The sequence below is a fragment of the Hemitrygon akajei genome, unplaced genomic scaffold, assembly GCF_048418815.1.
Source record: "Hemitrygon akajei unplaced genomic scaffold, sHemAka1.3 Scf000063, whole genome shotgun sequence".
Lineage (NCBI taxonomy): Eukaryota > Metazoa > Chordata > Chondrichthyes > Myliobatiformes > Dasyatidae > Hemitrygon > Hemitrygon akajei.
Window position 1 is genome coordinate 95,386 of NW_027331949.1, and position 20,387 is coordinate 115,772.

A 20,387-nucleotide genomic window follows, 5' to 3' on the forward strand; every position below is an offset into this window, starting at 1 on the left:
GCCTTCCCTGTGATTCCCCCCTTGTCAGGCGAAACGTTATCCCACGAGATTAAGAAAGTTTCCACAGCGGTTCAGTCTTTAATCCTGCACTGCACAATGTAAAATTTACTGTGCTGCGGATGTGTAAATAAAATCTTTGTATTATCTGGTATATTGGATATAGCTTGGAGATGCCTTCTTTAGTGAGATGGAGTGATGGAGTTCGTAGCTAAGCAGAGAGGAGTGCTTTGTACTTAGTTAATGTGTGTGTGAGAGTGTGTGTTTAGAGAGAGAGACGGATGGATAGATATGCAATAGATAAATAAATATGCAATATTAGGTATTCGTGTTGGTTTAATTAACCTATTTCGGGTTTTAAGTATAAAAACGTGAATCGCATAAGTCTTCAAACTAACACGGCATACGCGCACACCTCACTGGAAAAGTAAGCTCAAAGTTAGACCTGCAGTTTGGACTCTCGGGTCTCGTTTGAGTTAGTTTAATATTTTGAAGTTACACAACAGAAGAACAGCTGCTCCTGGTTCCGTAAACTCGGCGGAAGTTCTTGTTACGCTGACTATCAAAACACGTTTACTTCCGTTACACACTCATGGTCATAAACTACACCCACTACTTTTGAAATTCCTACAATATCTGATGACGCATTGGGGTACAATAATCACCCTGTTAAACAATTATTTCCAACTATTTTCAAATGATCTATTTTCAAAAGATGTGCTGTGGACTAGATATATTCAGAACATAAATAAAGGTTCATAAATAAAGGGTCTGCCTCAGGAATGTTTGCTGCAGTTCTACACTGCAGTCATTGAGTCTGTCTTGTGCACCTCCATCATTGTGTGGTTTGGAGCCGCCACCAAGCAGGATAGAACCAGACTACAGCGCACAGTGAGGACTGCCGAGCGCATTATTGGAGCCTCCCTGCCCTCTATTGTGGACCTGTACTCTTCCAGGTTGAAGAAGAGGGCGGGGAGCATCATAAAGGACTCCTCCCATCCTGCGCACGGACTGTTTGATCTGCTTCCGTCTGGTAGGCGCTTCAGATCCCTCCAGACTAAGACTAATAGGCACTGGAGAAGTTTTTTCCCTACTGCGGTCACTTTGCTGAACAGTTAACTGCCGGTTAACTGTCGGCTAACTATTACTTGGATTGCACTACCTGTATGTATAATCTATATTTTCATTTATATTTATCATTATTATTGTTATGAGCAGAGAGACAACATCTGCCGGAAGTAAATTCCTTGTATGTGCATAGGTACTTGGCGATTAAAGTCTGATTCTGATTCTGATTCTGATTCTGATTAGTGCTAACAGAATACAAAACAGAGCAGCAGGCTACAATACAGTTGATGGATGAATATTAAACATATACAGTAAGTATCTGGGATATCAGCAAACAAAGCAAATAGATCATGGTTCAATAAAGCGAAAACTTTCGAAAGTAATTACTTCAGGGCTTAAGAAATTCTGCCAAACAGAGCTCAATAGTAAAGATACAACAATATGTGAACTAGAGGAGGTCCGTGGAGTTTAGCAAACATAAGTGACGATACGTGATTTAAGAGAATTCTTGAGGTTGTTGTTGCTTTTATCAAGTTCATGTCACTGAATCCTCCCTCACCCTCAGCAGTACTAATAGGAATAACTTGTGAACAGCTCAGTAATGGGCGTAAATCTTAGGGGATGCGTCGTCCACGATCCTCCACATAATGACTAAAGGCATTTATTACAGAGGAAGAAGAAAGCTTAACCCTCTTACAGAGAGATGATAATGCAGCTTCTCCATAATTAGGCAGTATTTCAGCAGACCAGTTATCTTTATCAAGGACCTACATTTCATTCAGCAGGGATTTATACATACTTTGAGGTTTAGAAGTTTGAGACATTTCAAGGATGTTGCCGTGAACATACGGTGCTGCAAATTGTTTATAAGACTTGTAAGAAACTGTAGATAATTAATGGAGACAATTTTGTTGTTGCTTGTTAAGGTAATTTCTCCAAACTTCCCCTATTCAACCGCCTCTTGAGCTTCTAGAGTTTTTGTACCAGGTTGCTCTTTCAGTCCATGCAGTGATCTTATGCTCCGTTGGATCAGTTTGTCTGCATAAACAATCGTAGTAGTGCGTTTCTGTGAACACTCTGACAGTAAACCAAGTTCAAGCGACGTGTCATACATTACAGCTAAGTCCAAAGGAAACTATTCTGAACAGAGTCTTTTCAACAGACCTTCATAGGTTTTTGTGTTAATCCCAGATTTTGTTTCATTCTTCATTACTTTTTCAAAATGAAAACACAGTGCTTCATAATTTTGCCACACTGCTGAAACTGTTCGAAACGAGCTAGCTACCCACCCGGTGTCCAGAACAAGGCCAATTTTGCAAATTTGTTGTTCTAGTTGAGAGGCAAATTCAAACAGTTCCATTTGATTTAGAGGTGATCTACTGTAAACAGAGTACAATTTGTCCATAAGTGATTAATTCCATGAACTTCTCTCACCGAAGCACCTACTGCAAGTTCTAATTTGTGATTAAGACAGTGCCAAATGATCACATCAGCGTAATGTTTCTTGAGAATTGTAGCAACACCAGATTTGACACCAAGCATTACGCTTGTCCCATCACTAGCAAAAGCTACAAGGTTCTGTTTCAAGTCAGAGTCAGCAAAACCATGGTTATTGAGACAGTTCAAGACAGATCAATAAATAGTTACAGCTATCTGATCCGACAGTCCAATTAGATCTAAAAACATAAAATGCAGATCACCTTCCTTATCACTTTCACATTTCAAGTAAACAATTAGGGCGAATTAAGGCTCAGGCTTGTGGACTCATCAATGAGAACAGAAAATTTGACATTTATCTGCTTGATATGCTGGCAAAATTTCTTTTTCATATTAATGACTTGCTGATTAATTATCTCTGTAGCACTAGTGTGGGAATGCAGTCCAATTCCAATGGCAATACCATTTTGTTTGAAGATCCAATAAGCCAAGGTGTTCAGAGTATGGTCTGTCATTCTGAGCTAAATAATATGCAGAAGGAAAAATTGAACAAGTTGCCTGGAGATGCGAAGCATTCATGGTGTCACATAATTTTCCAAAAGCAACTTCACTACCTATATTTTCAACACGTAGAGCAGCAGTGTGAGCTTTTGATAGTTTCTGATCAACATTTTTATTCTCTGAAAGACTTCAAGCGTGTACTTCGATCGGCTCCATAATATACTTGATACATCTGCCATGCCGATTCTCCCGTGATCTTTAGGCTGTAGTGCTTTACATAGCTCGCCAGCCATCCCTTACTGGCCTTAAACTCCTTCCTCTCGCTCTCTTCAACCCCCTCACAGTAGTGCTCATAGAGGCTAAGTGCTTTCACACGCATAATTTTGCCATCAACAGGATTAAGCTTCTGTGACATGTCCTATAGCCATTCATTTAATGCTTCCTCGGTCTTTGCATGCACTTTATCACGAACCAGAGAGACCGTTTTTGCCGTTGTAGGGGGTAGCACTAACACTTCCACGAATTTCAGCTTCGTCCTGCTTTATTGTGCGAGTGCTCGATTCGTTCTTACCGACCTTACTTCGGCAAGCGACATGCCACTTTTCAAAAGATCTAAGATTTTTATTTTCTCTGCGAACAATGGTCAAACAACGAGTGCTGGAGACAGACTGAGGATCTGTGAAATGGGAGGAGGCTACATACAGTAGGGTATGCTGGGACAACGGGTCGAGCGAGGAGGAATTTCACAAAACATTCACAGCTCCAGGTTTTCACCAAAAATGTTAAATTCCCTCACCCCTCAAAAGCTCCGGCCGCACTGCACTCTTACGACTGGGAAGAACTTAGATATTTTGTTTATTCAGTAGTTGAATAATTGGCGTGAGCGGATATTTCACAGCGCTGATAAACTGCTCTCTGAACTTGGACTGAGTCACCCCATAAATAAACGTGTTTGTGCAGCAACTTAATAGCAGCAGAAAGTCTGAGGAGTATTCAAATATGTATTCTGAAGCGTTGTATTCATTTTGATCCAGTCGAGCAATGGTGTTATAAAGGAATTCGGAAACATCTGCCGACCACAGGATGATGAAGCTTCCAGAGATGGTGAGAAGTAGGATTATAGACCTCCTCCTGCTCTCCATCTCCGGGTCACTCCGGTTTTCCTCATTTTTCTGACCCATCAGCCCCTTCCGGACGCGACTAGTCACTAAAACATGTCTGACTGTCAGACCGTTGAACACTAGTATTAATGCAAACGGGAGTAAAGGGGTTAGAACGGTAGAAAGCCACCTATAGCCAACCCACCCGGGATCCGTATAGTAGCTCGGCTTTCGAATGCAGTCCCAGGGTATATTGTCGATCACCTTAAAAGGGTCATATATAAAGAAGTGGGGCACGGTACTAAAAGAGAGCAGAGCGCCTGTAGTTGTCAGAACTACAGCTGCAGTTTTCCCGGTGCAATACTTCGCTTTCAACTTCTGGCAGCAGATGGTGACAAATCGATCAAACGTGAAAGTGACAGTGAACCAGACGGAACATTTTATGGCTGCCATTCCCAGGACAGAGATCACACTGCACACGGGGGTGATGTCCAGGAAAGTCCCGCGGAAGTAAATGTAACTGATTCGCCACAATATGACTTGAAAGATGATGGATAGTAGATCCGCCGTTGCCATGGCCACCAGGTAGCGAGTGGTGCAGGTGGAGAGGCCGCACTTTTCCCGGGAGAGGATCGCAATCGCCACTAAGTTCACTGGGGGAACAGCAACAACAATAAGTGGTTTACTGTCACGCCGCTCCGTGGGTCTCAGGGCAGAGATAGCTGAGAACTGAGAACAATCAAACTGTGCAGACAACTCATTTGTCGAGGTTTAAAAGGTATAGGCGGCAGCTGCTGACCCGCGTGCATGCTGGGCGAAAGGGTACAATGCACGGTACTGACAGAGGAATAGGATTTGGGAAGGAGGCATTATCAACTGATGACTTAGAGCGGTTTGGAGAAATCAACATAAATCTCCCACCATCAGGTCCTTTACTGAGATGTAAAGCCCGGATACCGCGGGAATTTTGTCAGCGATGTTGATTCCCCCGTTCCCGTCGCCTATGTTCTGCCACTCTTCGCGTACTGCGAAGCCCCGGCTCTTTCGCCTCCGCACATTTATTTCACCCCATCCCATGTCTTTGTCTACTCCTCGACTACCCGCTTGTTAGCCGCCCACAAGGTTCCCGCTTGCCGCGCTTCTTCTTTAAATTGCGCAGCTGCTCCTGACAGGGTTCCTTCACACTATGTCATGGTATCTGATCAGTAAGTTCCAGTTTTCGCTTTTAAAGATATTGCCTGACCCGAGGGACTTTTCATCTACTTTTCACGTTGGGTCTTCAATCATCAAATTCCAAAGGAAAGACAATTTAGCTACTTCAAAATAACTGCCTTGTTTAGGAGTTGGTCCAAATTACTGAAGCATTATTCTGAATGGTTCGATGTTTTTTTTGTTTCAGAGCGGAGTATCGCATGAACCGTAACACGCCTGATCTCTAGCGGACACTGCTGGGTTGGCACCTAACTCCCTCTTTACTGCACGGATAACGGGACGTGGAAACAAACCGTGGTACAGTGCTCTAAAACGCACAAAGACTCTTTTTTATTTTTAATCTTAATGGGGCCTCACTTCCGCGTTCCCTTTAAGTTTTCAGCCATTTCTTAAAGCATAGCGCTGCATCTGTTAATCTGAATTTAAAGCACATTGAGCTATTGATACTGAATAACACCAAGTAATCCGTAAAGGTGACAAGATCTCTGGATACCGGAATTTATTTTGCCAGCGGTTTTGTATTGATGAATCCACAAAATGAATGCACTTTGCCGATCTGCCGCTCTGCATTTGTTTCAACTGCCGGTTTAGTTTCAGCCCAGGCCACGGATTAATCAGCAAGGGAACTTCTGGACGAACAGAGAGTTTTGTCACAATGTCTGCACCACACTCACTGACACACCGGCATCACGAGGCTGTCGTTAACTGAACTGTCCGAAGACCGCACACACAGAGCTGCAGATGCTATTTCGCCTATGAACTTACCAGGAACACCAATAACGGCGATGATCATGTAATATATCTTGCTCGCACGATAAAATGCTTTAAGCATATTGTCTGAGATTCAGCCTGTCTTCCAGCTGCCACCGATCTCGCTGAAGAAACTCTGAGCTGATGAATCTCCACGGCCGTTCATTTATACTCGCTCCAACAACACTGACAATTCAATATTACACAAGGCAGCCGCGTCATCCGACAGCTGGGCTAAAAATAAAAATGTTGTCATTCCAGTAAAATCCCAATTATGATGAGGTATGCATAGCATGACATGAAATTGCAAAACCTCAAAGACGAAGAAATGGCGATCTGAGAGGTCACTGACTGTTGTTTCGAAACACTGTCAGGCTCACCTCTTAGTTTCTTGATCGTTATTGTTGATCTTGTCCATGCCTCGGCTCCATGGGCTTTGTCATCACAGACCAATGCGGTACTGCAAATGGGCCGCTCTGTTTCACGCTGGGAATTGTCTCGGTTATAGATCGTGAAGAGCCTTAAACTGAAAAGCAACCAGGCCTCTGAACGCATAAAAGCCGTTAGTGAAAGTAATTGCAATGCAGGCAAAAATGCTGGAAGAACTCAACAGATCAAGTAGAATCCATGGAAACGAATAAACAGTCGAACTTTCTGTCCAAGCCCCTTTTTCAATTGAATTAACACTTCAACGAGCATCTCCGTCCCATCAACAACAAGCGGAATTTCCCAGTGTCCAACCATTTCAATGCCCATCCCCGTTCCAGGTCCGACATGACGGTCCATGACCTCCTTTTCTGTCACCTTCAAACCACTCTCCGGTTGGAAGTCTTTATGTTCCGCCTAGGTAACGTCCGATCTTTCAGCATGATCGTGGATATTTCTATATTTCGGTATTTCCCCCTCGCCCTTCCCTCTTCTCCATTTTCCCACTCTGGACCCTTAAACTTCTCTTCACCTCCCCCTGGCGCCTCTCTTCCTTCCCTTTCTCCCATGATCCACTCTTCTCTCCCGCCAGCTTCCTTGTTCTCCGGCCCTTTGCCTTCTCCACACCACTTCCCAGCCTCTTATTTTGTCCCCCTAGCCCGCTCAAATAGCCTCACTTTACAACTTCTAGTTTGTCCTCCCCTCTCCCCCAAACTTCTTGTTCTGTCGCCTTCCCCCTTCCTCTCCAGCCCGGTTGAAGGGTCACGGCCCGAAATATCGACCGTTTATTCATTTCCACAGATGCAGTCTAGCCTGCTGAGTCCCCCCAGCATTCTGTATGCGCATGATATTGACGCAGTCCCTCACATTTCAACCGGCGCTATCCAAGTTAGCACCAGCATGAAGCAAAGTCATTCAATCACACTGGAATTCTTGCAAATGCTTAAACTGACAGAGATCTGCATTCATTACATTTATACCAACAATGACAATTGTTGTGCAGACGCACTGAATAGGTAGCGTTGTTGATAGTGCAGTAGAGAGTCGTGTTCACTTATTTGAACTGCACTTTCACTGTAAATAAAACACGGCATTGTATGAGCTATCTTCCCCCTGTGATGTGCTAGCTGCATGTCATGAATGGCCTGAACTGAGTAGCGCTCAGAAAGACCCTTTCACGGGTCTGGGTACTCGTTGCACTCATGAGCGAATGGGTCGTTGGTTACGGCATGGAAATGATCAGTTGGTCAGATGGTCATGGAGGGTAGGTAGGGGGTCGATACTGAAGTACGTGTTGGTTACCCTCCATGGGTGAGCAGGGCTGGGGCATTCAATAAGAGGGGCGGGTTTCTCGGGAGTGCTGATGTAGAGAAGGGCAACGAGCTGGAACTTCGATCCGCTTTGAAGGTGCGGGTGCGGATGGAGAATGTGGTGTTCAATGCATTCCGAATACCTGCCCTCACTGACCGGAAAGGTATATAATATTTGTCTGATTGGATTATCTCATCTTTTCTGGTCCCAGTAAGTAAAATACGTGATTGCAGTGGAGTGGACGCAAAGGGGTTTCACCAGGAAGTTGCCGAGCACGGAACATTTCCCGTACTAGCGGAGAATATGCCACTCTCTCCAGGAAACGGAGGAGGAAGAGGTGCTTCCCACAGAAGTTTTTAAAATTTATTAGCGGCATGCATGTGTTCAATGATGAAACCGTTTCTCCATGTCAGTTGCATGCCATACGAAGGGGCAGAGGCTAGTGGAGTGGAAGTTTTAGCGCCAGTTTGCGGAAGCATACCTGCCGACCTCGGCTACTGCACTTTCAGTGTTCACAAAAATTGTCTCCACTACATTAGAGGGAGGGAGAAAAAAACAGTGGAGTTTGGGTTTGAGTTCTTGTTCTCCAAGGTGACGAGGTTGATGCTCAGATCCCTGATTTATCACATTTTCAGTCTTATTCCACCGATATTCGGACATTCTTTCTCCGTCTGCGGCCGCTTCCGCCAACAAAACCTGTCACGTGACTCGCTTTGGTCGTGGGGGGGGGGGGGGGGGGAGGGTCACAACTTGCCAAATGTTGGTGGCAAAACAGGCCGATCTATGGAAGGGAATAAAGTGGAGGCATTAGTTGACGTAGTGTAATGACAGGAGGATCACGCCTAACGAACACTCGCGAGAGTTCTTCGAGGGAGAAATTGCGGCCCATCGAGTCTGCTCCACCATTTCATCATGGCTGACCCATTTTCCTCTCAGCCCCAATCTCCCGCCTTCTCTCCCTGACCAGTCAATAACTTATCAATCGCTGCCTTAAATATACCCATGCCTTGGCCTCCACTGCTGCCAGTGGCAAAGAATTCCACAAATTCCCCAGCCTCTAGGCCAATGAAATTCCTACTCATCTCCGTTCGAAATGGACGTCTCTCTATTGTGAGTCTGTATAGAGGGACATGGAGCCACCACAGGGAACATCCTCCCCACATCCACTCTTTCAAGGCCGTTCAATATTCGATAGGTTTTATTGAGATCCCCCTCCCCCATTCTTCTGAATTCCAGTTAGTACAGCCGCACAGCCATCAAACGCTTCTCATCTTGGCAGATTTGTCTGTCAATCCCGGAATCATTTTCCTGAGCCTCTTTTGAACACTCTACAACGTCAGCATATCCTCATTTAGATAGGCAATCCGACACTGCCCACAAGATTCCGAGTGGGTCCTCCCCAGCGCCTTAGAAAGCCTCCGTACTACATCGTTGCTTTTCTGTTCTATTGAAATGAATGCTAACCTTGCACTTGTCTTGTTCACCTCTGACCCAACTTGCACATTAACCAAGAGGGAATTCTGCGTCAGGACTCCCAAGCCTCTTTGAATCTCATAGTTTTGAGATTTCTCGCCATTCATAAAACAGCCTGCGCTTGGTAATTCTTCTTCTCATTCACTTCCTAACACTGTATCCAATCTGCCACTTCTTTGCCCATTTTCCTAATCTGTCCCTGATCTCTCTACTTAGTAGCAGCCTCTCTACTCTCTCAACACTACCTCGCCCTCCACCTATCTTTCTACCACCCGCAAGCCAGGCCACAAAGCCATCAATTTCATCATCCAAACCATTGATATATAACGTAGAAAGAAACAATCCCGTGCGGAACACCATTAGTCAGTGGCAGGCAGCCAGGAAAGGCTCCCCTCATTCCCACTCTTTGCCTCCTACCAATCAGCCACTACTGCATCCATGCTAGCAACCTCCCTGTAATACCATGGGCTCCTAACTTGTTAAGCATCCTCATGCGTAGCACCTTGTCAAACGTCTTCTTAAGATCCAGAAACGCAACATCTACCGATTCTCTTTTGTTTATCCTGCTTGTTAGTTATCCAAAGAATCCAAGGTTGCTTAAGAGTTCTCTTTAAAAAATATGAACAAAAAAGGCAGGATAAATGGAAGTGGTGTCACTGCCTGACCACCACGCTCAACCCCCCCCCCCCCCCCCGTTCGATGCATCATGTGGAATGTAATTTCGCCCTCAGCAGCACTCTGCCGCACAGACAACATAGCACATGACTTCCTTGTTGTCCAAACGTCTGTCATTGCTTAATTTGAGGATATTTAATATTTTCAGAATCTGAATCCGGTTTATTATCACCGGCATGTGACGTGAAATTTGTTAACTTAGCAGCAGCAGTTCAATGCGACACATAACCTAGAAGAGAAAAAAATAAAATAAATAGAACAAAATAATAATAAAGTAAATCAATTACAGTATACGTATATTTTAATTAATTTTAAAACGTGCAAAAAAAAAAGAGAAATACTCTATGTTAAAAAGTGAGGTAGTGTCCATGGGTTCAATGTCCATTTAGGAATCGGATGGCAGAGGGGAAGAAGCTGTTCCTGAATCGCTGAGTGTGTGCCTTCAGGCTTCTATACCTCCTACCTGATGGTAACAGTGAGAAAAGGGCATGTCCTGGGTAGTGGAGGTCCTTAATAATGGACGTTGCCTTTCTGAAACACCACTCCCTGAAGATGTCCTGGGTACTTTGTAGGCCAGTACCCCAAGATGGAGCCGACTAGATTTACAACCTTCTTCAGCTCTTTTCGGTCCTCTGCAGTAGCCCCTCCATACCAGACAGTGATGCAGCCTGTCAGAATGCTCTCCATGATACGACTACAGAAGTTTTTGGGTGTATTTGTTGACATGCCAAATCTCTTCAAACTCCTAATAAATTATATCCACTGTCTTGTCTACTTTATAACTACATCGACATGTTGGGACCAGGTTCGATCCTCAGAGATCTTGACACCCAGGAACTGCTCACTCTCTCCACTTCTGATCCTTCTATGAGCATTGGTATGTGTTCCTTGGTCTTACCCTTCCTAAAGTTCACAATCAGCTCTTTCGTCTTACCGACGTGGAGTGGAAGGTTGCCGCTGCGACACCTGTCCACTAGTGACTCATATCTCACTCCTGTACGCCCCCTCGTCACCATCTGAGATTCTGCCAACAATGATCGTATCGTCGGCAAATTAGCCACACAGTCATGGGTGTGGAAAGAATTGAGCAGTGGGCTAAGCTCACACCCCTGAGGTGCGCCGGTGTTGATCGTCAGCGAGGAGGATGTATTATCACCAATCCACAGATTGTGGTCTTCTGGTTAGGAAGTCGAGGATCCAATTGCAGAGGGAGGTACAGAGGCCCGGGTTCTGCATCTTCTCAATCAGAATTGTGGGGATGATGGTATTAAATGCTGAGCTACAGTCGATGAAGAGCATTGCCGTAGGTGCTTGTGTTGTGTAGGTGGTCAAAAGCCGTGTGGAGATTCATGAAGATTGCGTCTGCCATTGACCTAATGTGGCGACAGGCAAATTGCAATGGGTCCAGATCCTTGCTGAGGCAGGAGTTCAGTCTAGTCATAACCAACCCCTCAAAGCATTTCATCACTGTCGATGTGAGTGCTACTGGGCGATAGTCACTGAGGCAGCCCACATTAGTCTTCTTAGGCACTGATAGAATAGTCGCCTATTTATACACTAACGGTCTAGCAGAAAGCTCAAATATTCACAACCCTTCTACGGAAGGAAATTGCCACCATCTCGATCGCTTTGTATTTTCCGTTGGCCACATTTGAAGGAAGCTTTACGCACATATCTGGTCGCTACGTCTTCGGATGAATGTGAGACCATCTTGTTTCCTTAGCTGAGTAAGTCTAGCGAAGGCACACTCGTCCAGCAAACTCGTGAGATTGAGACGGCTCTCCCGCTCCAAACGCCGGTCTGTGTGGAGGCTGTGTAACTCGCTACCCTGTTACAACTCGGTGCCAAGAAATAGCAGACAGTACACTGCATGCGAGTAAAGGAATTATATTTCTGAATCTTAACTCAACTAAAGGGTTAGTAAGGAAATGAACAACAACAAAAAATGGACCCATTATAATTAAAGAGTGAAATGTGCTCAAGTTGGAGCTCCACTCTTCCAAAAGCCATACATATTCACCGATCCTCAGCAGACCCCATCACCTAGCTCCATCGAATCACGGTTCAACACCGGGTCCAATCCTGGGGCCGGTTCTCTCCAGCGTCTCCCCTCTTCATGTCCCGCCGAACGAAGGAACGGCCCCAGCTCGCACAGTTGTCAGGGGCACAACACCAAAACACAGCCCCCTGATTGGACGGCTCACGCTGCAAAGCACCGCTTCTACAGAAAGACCATTACGTCAGCAGTGAAACCTTTCCCAGCGTGTTGCAAATGGGTAATCTGCGCGGAGGAGAATGGGAAGCGAATATACAACCACACGCTTTATTTCCAATGCAGAGTGCGCTAGGTGCCTGAAATGTGCCTCCTGCTGAGGGGGTAGATGAATTGAGGACAGCAGTGTTCAAGGTGCAATTTGGCAGGCATACGAACAGGAAGGGAGTAGAATATAACGGGAAATGTTCAAGCAAGTCATGTTACACAGACTGCTCCACCGTTTCATCACGGCTGACCCATTTCCCTCTCAGCCCCAATCTCCCCCCTTCCCTCCGTGTCGCTTCCTGTCCTGACCAGTCAATAATTTATCACTCATGTCGAAGGTGAACTTGCCCAAAGCAGCTGGCAACGAGATCGCCTGAGCTTCTGTGAACCCCTCCATTGATTTGCTCTGCCTGCTCCCTCTGACCACTCGCAGCCAGCACTAGCAGTCATCCCCCCCCTCCCCCCCAGTCTCCACCCAGGCTATAGGATTCACCTGGTGCCAATTTAACCCCAGTTCCCATCCGCAGTCTTTGTTCACTCATCGAAGTACCCTGGCCTCCACCAGTAGCTCTGTGCTTTTGTTCTCCCTGACCAAGCCTTCTGTATTTTCTGCGCATCGGGCCCAGATCGTCTTCCTCGTGTCTCTCACTCTCTCGGCTGGACGATCCACCGCCAACTGGGACAGTGAAGCCAGCGTTTGCCATAAATATGAGGATTTCACCGCCGACACCCACCGGGTCTCCGACCATTCGGGAGGCAGCGGATCTGATACTAGGCCTGCGACAAAGCTCACGCTCAATGCCGGATTACACCGTCGAATTCAGGACCCTCGGAGTGGAGTTCGGCTGGAACGCGGAGAGCGCTTAACATACGAGCTGTCGACACCGGAGTGCCCACCGACCGTGTTGGCGCGTGGCCAAGTGTTTAAGGCGTTCGTCCAGTGATCTGAGGTCGCTAGTTCGAGCCTTGGCTGGGGCTGCGTGTTGTGTCATTGAGCAAGGCACTTAACAACACTTTGCTCGGCGACGTCACCGGTGTCAAGCTCTATGGGTCCTAATGCCCTTCCCTTGGGCAACTGCCGGTCTTCCATAAAGAAAAACCTTGCCCAGGCTTGCGCCCTGGAAACTTTCCAAGGCGCAAGTCCATGATCTATCGAGTCTAACGGAGGCCTATACACACTACACATCCACCGACCTTAAAAAGCTCATCGCTCTGTCTCTCCGTATTGAGAGCGTCTTATGGCACTAACCCTCATCCTCAATGCCTCCAGAGCCCAGACAGTTAGGGAGAGATTCCTTAACACCTTCAGGAGCTCGAACATCCATGGACTAAAAACTTGCGCGCATGCGGGGCAGCCGACCACCTACGCACCAAATATTAGCTGATACCGCGACGACGCCTGTCCAGCAAGCCCTCCCGGCCTGCGATCTAGCACGCTCCCCCAGGAGCCTAAGAAAAATAATGTGCGCTGCCTTAACAACTATCGCCGGGTCGCACTCACATTTACAGTGATAAAATGCTTTGAGAGGTTCGTCAAGACTAGACTGAACTCCTGCCTCAGCAAAGACGTGGACCCATTGAAATTGGATCCTCAACTTCCTAAGCGGAAGACCACAGTCTGTGCAGATTGCAGATTCTCTTCACTGACAATCAACACTGGCGCACCTTAGCGGTGTGAGCTTAGCCCACTGCTCAAGTCTCTCTATACCTATGACTGTGTGGCCAGGCATAGTTCAAATACTATCTACAAAGTTGCTGGGCGATACAGCCATTGTTGGTAGAATCACAGATGGTGACGAGAGCAGTGAGATATACCAACTAGTGGAGTGGTGCCGCAGCAAGAACCTGGCACTCAACGTCAGTAAGATGAAAGAGCTGATTGTGGACTTCAGGAAGGGTAAGACGATGCAGCACATACCAATCCTTAGAGAGAGATCAGAAGTGGAGAGGGTGAGCAGTTTTAAGTTCCTGGGCGTCAAGATCTCTGAGGATCTAACTTGGTCCCAACATATCGATGTAGTTATAAATAAGGCAAAACTGCGGCTATACTTTATTAGGAGTTTGAAGAGATTTAGCATGTCAACAAATATGCTCAAAAACTTCTATAGTTGCACCGTGGAGAGCATTCTGACAGGTTGCATCACTGTCTGGTATGGAGGGATTACTGCACCAGACCGAAATAATCTTTGTAAATATAGTCGGCTCCACCTTGGGTACTAGCCTACAAAGTACACAGGACATCTTCAGGCAGCCGTGTCTCAGAAAGATAGCGTCCATTATTAAGAAGATCCAGTACCCAGGGCATGCCCTTTTCTCACTGTTACCATCAGGTAGGAGGTACAGAAGCCTGAAGGCACAATCTCAGCGATTCAGAAACAACTCCTTCCCCTCTGCCATCCGATTCCTAAATGGACAATGAACACATGGACACTACCTCATTTTTTTGATACACAGGATTTCTGTTTTTTGCACGTTTTAAAATTTATTCAATATACGTGTACTGTAATTGATTTACTTATTTCTTTATTATTATTTTGTTTTATTTATTTTATTATTTTCTCTTCTATATTATGTATGCATTGAACTGCTGCTGTTAAGTTAACAAGTTTCACGTCACACGCTGGTGATGATAAACCTGATTCTGATTCTGAAAATATTAAATATACTCAAATTAAGCAATGACAGACGTTTGGACAACATGGACGTCATGTGCTATGTTGTCTGTGTGGCAGAGTGCTGCTGAGAGCGAAATTACATTCCACATGATGCATTGAACGGGGGGGGGGGGCGGGGTGACACCACTTCTGTTTATCCTACCTTTGTCACATTTTTAAAGAGAACTCTTTTTTTTGTAATTTATTGTTTTATTGAAGTTCATCATCAAATAAACAATTCCCTAAGATGTATTTCAGACATTGTACATATATATCATATAATCATATATATCACAAATCTCCACTAAGTATTTATCTGGGGTATACACTTATAGAAAAGAGTGGAAAGAAAAAAACAAGCAAAAGGAAAGAACTATGTACAAGTAGGGAGTGATTTTTTTTTTATACAACAGATTCATTGATTTGTGAGAATAAAATCAGGCCTATGAGGCATTATGTAGTTAAACCATTTTTCCCAGTGTGGATCAAATTGTTCCAGCTTATGATTAACAGACGCTTTTATCTTCTCCATTTTGTAAATGTCCATGCCCTGTTATCAAAAACTATTGGAGGGGGATACACAATGCCCTACAAGACATCTTTCAATGTTAAAGAGAACTCTTAAGCAACCTTGGATCCTTTGGAGAACAAATAGCAGGATAAACAAAAGAGAATCGGTAGATGTTGCGTTTCTGGATCTTATGGAGACGTTTGACAAGGTGCCACGCATGAGGATGCTTAACAAGTTAGGGACCCAAGGTATTACAGGGAGGTTGCTAGCATGGATGCAGTAGTGGCTGATTGGTAGGAGGCAAAGAGTGAGTATGAGGGGAGCCTTTCCTGGCTGCCTGCCACTGACTAATGGTGTTCCGCACGGGATTGTTTCTTTCTACGTTATATATCAACGTAATTGATGGCTTAGTGGCCAAGCTTGCAGACGATACAAAGATAGGTGGAGGGCGAGGTAGTGTTGAGAAAGTAGAGAGGTCAGGGACAGATTAGGGAAATGGGCAAAGAAGTGGCAGATTGGATACAGTGTTAGGAAGTGAATGAGAAGAAGAATTACCAAGCGCAGGCTGTTTTTATGAATGGCGAGAAATCTCAAAACTATGAGATTCAAAGAGGCTTGGGAGTCCTGACGCAGAATTCCCTCTCGGTTAATGTGCAGGTTGGGTCAGAGGTGAACAAGACAAGTGCAAGGTTAGCATTCATTTCAATAGAACAGAAAAGCAACGATGTAGTACGGAGGCTTTCTAAGGCGCTGGTGAGGACCCACTCGGAATCTTGTGGGCAGTGTCGGATTGCCTATCTAAATGAGGATATGCTGACGTTGTAGAGTGTTCAAAAGAGGCTCAGGAAAATGATTCTGGGATTGACAGACTAATCGGCCTATATGGGGAACGTTTGCTGGCTGTGGGGCTGTACTCACTGGAATCCAGAAGAATGGGGGGGGGGGGGGAGGGATCGCAATGAAACCTATCGAAATGCTGAACGGCCTTGAAAGAGTGGATGTTGGGAGGATGTTCCCTGTGGTGGCTCTATGTCCCTCTCTACAGCCTCATAATAGAGGAACGTCCATTTCAAACGGAGATGAGGAGGAAATTCTTCAGCAGAGGCTGGGGAATTTGTGCAATTCGTGGCCACAGGTGGCACTTGAGGCCAAAGTATGGGTATATTTATGACAGCGGTTTATAAATTATTGACTGGTCAGGGAGAAAAGACGGGAGATTGGGGCCGAGAGTGAAATGGTTCAGCCATCATGAAATGGTAGAGCATACTCGATGGGCCGGAATTCCGCCCTCGAAGAACTCTCGCGAGTGTTCGTTAGGCGTGATTTTCCTGCGAGTAAACTACGTCAGCTAATACCTCCACTTTATTCCCTTCCACAGATCGGCCTGTTTCGCCACCAACATTTGGCAAATTGTGACCCTTCCCCCTCCCGCCAGAGCGAGTCACGTGACAGGTTTTGTCTGCGGAGACGGCCGCAGACGGAGAAAGAATGTCCCAATGTCAGTGGAATAAGACTGAAAATGTGATAAATCAGGGAGCTGAGCATCAACCTCGTCACCTTGGAGAACAAGAACTCAAACTCAAACTCGGCTATTGTTTTTCTCCCTCCCTCTAATGTAGTGGAGACAATTTTTGTGAACACTGAAAGTGCAGTAGCCGAGGTCGGCAGGTATGCTTCCGCAAACTGGCGCTAAAACTTCCACTCCACTAGCCTCTGCCCCTTCGTATGACATGCAACTGACATGGAGAAACGGTTTCACCATTGAACACATGCATGCCGCTAATAAATTTTAAAAACTTCTGTGGGAAGCACCTCTTCCTCCTCCGTTTCCTGGAGAGAGTGGCGTATTCTCCGCTAGTACGGGAAATGTTCCGTGCTCGGCAACTTCCTGGTGAAACCCCTTTGCGTCCACTCCACTGCAATCACGTATTTTACTTACTGGGACCAGAAAAGTTGAGATAATCCAATCAGACCAATATTATATACCTTTCCGGTCAGTGAGGACAGGTATTCGGAATGCATTGAACACCACATCCTCCATCCGCACCCGCACCTTCAAAGCGGATCGAAGTTCCAGCTCGTTGCCCTTCTCTACATCAGCACTCCCGAGAAACCCGCCCCTCTTATTGAATGCCCCAGCCCTGCTCACCCATGGAGAGTAACCAACACGTACTTCAGTATCGACCCCCTACCTACCCTCCATGACCAACTGACCAACTGATCATTTCCATGACGTAACCAACGACCCATTCGCTCATGAGTGCAACGAGTACCCAGACCCGTGAAAGGGTCTTTCTGAGCGCTACTCAGTTCAGACCATTCATGGCATGCAGCTAGACATCACAGGGGGAAGATAGCTCATACAATGCCGTGTTATATTTACAGTGAAAGTGCAGTTCAAATAAGTGAATACGACTCTCTACTGCACTATCAACAACGCTACCTATTCAGTGCGTCTGCACAACAATTGTCATTGTTGGTATAAATGTAACGAATGCAGATCTCTGTCAGTTTAAGCATTTGCAAGAATTCCAGTGTGATTGAATGACTTTGCTTCATGCTGGTGCTAACTTGGATAGCGCCGGTTAAAATGTGAGGGGACTGCGTCAATATCATGCGCATACAGAATGCTGGGGGACTCAGCAGGCCAGACAACATCTATGGAAATGAATAAACAGTTGATATTTCGGGCCGTGACCCTTCAACCGGGCTGGAGAGGAAGGGGGGAAGTTGACAGAACGAGAAGTTTGGGGGAGAGGGGAGGACAAGCTAGAAGTTGTAAAGTGAGGCCAGTTGAGCGGGCTAGGGGGACAAAATAAGAGGCTGGGAAGTGGTGTGGAGAAGGCAAAGGGCCGGAGAGTAAGGAATCTGGCGGAAGACAAGAGTGGATCATGGGAGAAAGGGAAGGAAGGGAGGCGCCAGGGGGTGGTGAGAGGAAGTGTAAGGGTCAGAGTGGGAAAATGAAGAAGAGGGAAGGGCGAGGGGAAAATACCGGAATATAGAAATATCCACGATCATGCTGAAAGATCGGACGTTACCGAGGCGGAACATAAAGATTTCCAAGCTGAGAGTGGTTTGAAGGTGACAGAAAAGGAGGTCATGGACCGTCATGTCGGACCTGGAACGGGGATGGGAATTGAAATGGCTGGACACTGGGAAATTCCGCTTGTTGTTGATGGGACGGAGATGTTCGTCGAAGTGTTAATTCAATTGAAAAAGGTGTTTGGACAAAATACTCGTTTCCATGGATTCTACTTGACCTGTTGAATCTTCTACTATTCAACTATTCTACTATTTTACCTGCGTTGCAATTACTTTCACTAAGGGTTTTTATGCGTTCAGAAGCCTGGATGCTATCTTAGTTTAAGGCTCTTCACGATATAACAGGAACGAATAAACAACGTATTCTTTGTTTATGTATTTCTGTTGCAAATTCTATAACTGAGACAATTCGCAGCGAGAAACAGAGCGGCCCATTGGCAGTACCGCACTGGTCTACGATGACACAGTTTATGCGGCCGAGAAATGGACAACATCAACAATAACCAACAAGAAACTGAGAGGTGAGCCTGACAGTGTTTCGCAACGAGAAGCACTGAGTTCTCGGATCGTCATTTCTTTGTCTTTGAGATTTTGCAATTTCATGTCAAGCTATCCATGCCTCATCAGAATTGGGATTCTGCTTGAATGACGACATGTTTATTTTTATCCCAGCTGTTGAAAGATACAGCAGCCTTGTGCAGTATTGAACATTCAGTGTGGTGGAGCGAGTATAAATGAATGACCGTGGACAGTCATCGGTTCAGAGTTTCTTCAGCGGGATTGTGGGCAGCTGGAAGACAGGCTGAATCTCAACCAAAATGCTTGAAACTTTGTACAGCGTGAGAAAGATATATTACATGATCGTCGCCGTTATCGGTGTTCCTGGTAAGAACATGGGCGAACCAGCATTCTCGGTTTCATGTGCGGGGTCTTCGGACTCGTTCAGTTACCGACAGCCTCGTGATCAGTGAGTGTGGTGCAGACATTGTGACAAAACTCTCTGTTCGTTCAGAAGTTCCCTTGCTGATTAATCCGTGGCGTAGTCTGAAACTAAACCGGCAGTTGAAACAGATGAAGAGCGGCAGATCGGGAAGGTGGGTTCATGGCAGGCAGTTTTGATTTTTTCAATGAAAAGCCGCAGCCAAAGTAAACTCCGATAATCCAGCACCTTTACGGGCAACGTGGTGTTATTCCACAGCAAAAGCGCAACATGCTTTAAATTCAAATGTAAAGAATTTGCGCTGTGTTTTAAGAAACTGCTGCAGGATTTTAAGGGAACGGAGCAAGCGAATCTCCGATGAGATTAAGGGGGAGAGCGGTAGGCATCACTTGCGAGTTAACTCCGAACTACCGCGAGTTTTGAAAATACAAGTAAGGACCTGTGTGCGTTTTGGTATACAAGGGTTTGTTTGTTTCCACGTCGTATGGTGTCCGTTAGAGGGTAGGCGGGGAAAGTTTCATACGGTGCTCCGCTCTGAGACTATAAGCATTTAGAATAACGCTGCAGTAAGTTGGAGCAACCCCTAAAAGAGGCAGATGTTTTGAACTACTTCCTTTGTCTTTCCTTTGGTAATTGGCTCGTTTCAGCACTAATATATGGAATGCCTCAAAATTCAGCTGGCAGGCAAAATATTTAAAAGCGAAAATTGAAACTTTCTGATCGGATGCCCTACGTTGTGTGCAGCAACCGCGGTCAAGGGTAGTTGCAGAATTTAAAAGAAGCGAGGCAAGCGGGGTCCCTGTGGGCGGGTTGACAGTTGGTACTGGAGGAAGAGACTAAGACATGCAAAATGCGGAGATAAACTTGCTTTGCACTTGGAACTTTGTGAATGGACAAATTTCTGGGAGCGAGGGTTCGCCGTATCGGCAGAACATAGGTGTCGGGAACGCGGCTGTCACCATCGCTGAGAAAGTTGCCGAGGTATCCAGACTTTACAAATGAATCGAAAACCTATTGATTTATGTTGATC

At 45.7% G+C, this 20,387-nt stretch overlaps 1 protein-coding gene across 1 annotated transcript in view; it reads left to right on the forward strand.

The window, feature by feature from the left end:
- Positions 1 to 16,645: 16,645 nt before the first annotated feature.
- LOC140721878 (uncharacterized) overlaps positions 16,646 to 20,387 on the forward strand; it is a 139,393-nt gene continuing 135,651 nt past the window's right edge. The window contains exons 1-4 of the mRNA XM_073036704.1: positions 16,646 to 16,709; positions 18,822 to 18,938; positions 19,430 to 19,511; positions 19,671 to 19,788. Of these exons, the coding sequence (XP_072892805.1) occupies positions 16,646 to 16,709; positions 18,822 to 18,938; positions 19,430 to 19,511; positions 19,671 to 19,788 (381 nt within the window). The remainder of the gene's footprint in view (positions 16,710 to 18,821; positions 18,939 to 19,429; positions 19,512 to 19,670; positions 19,789 to 20,387) is intronic.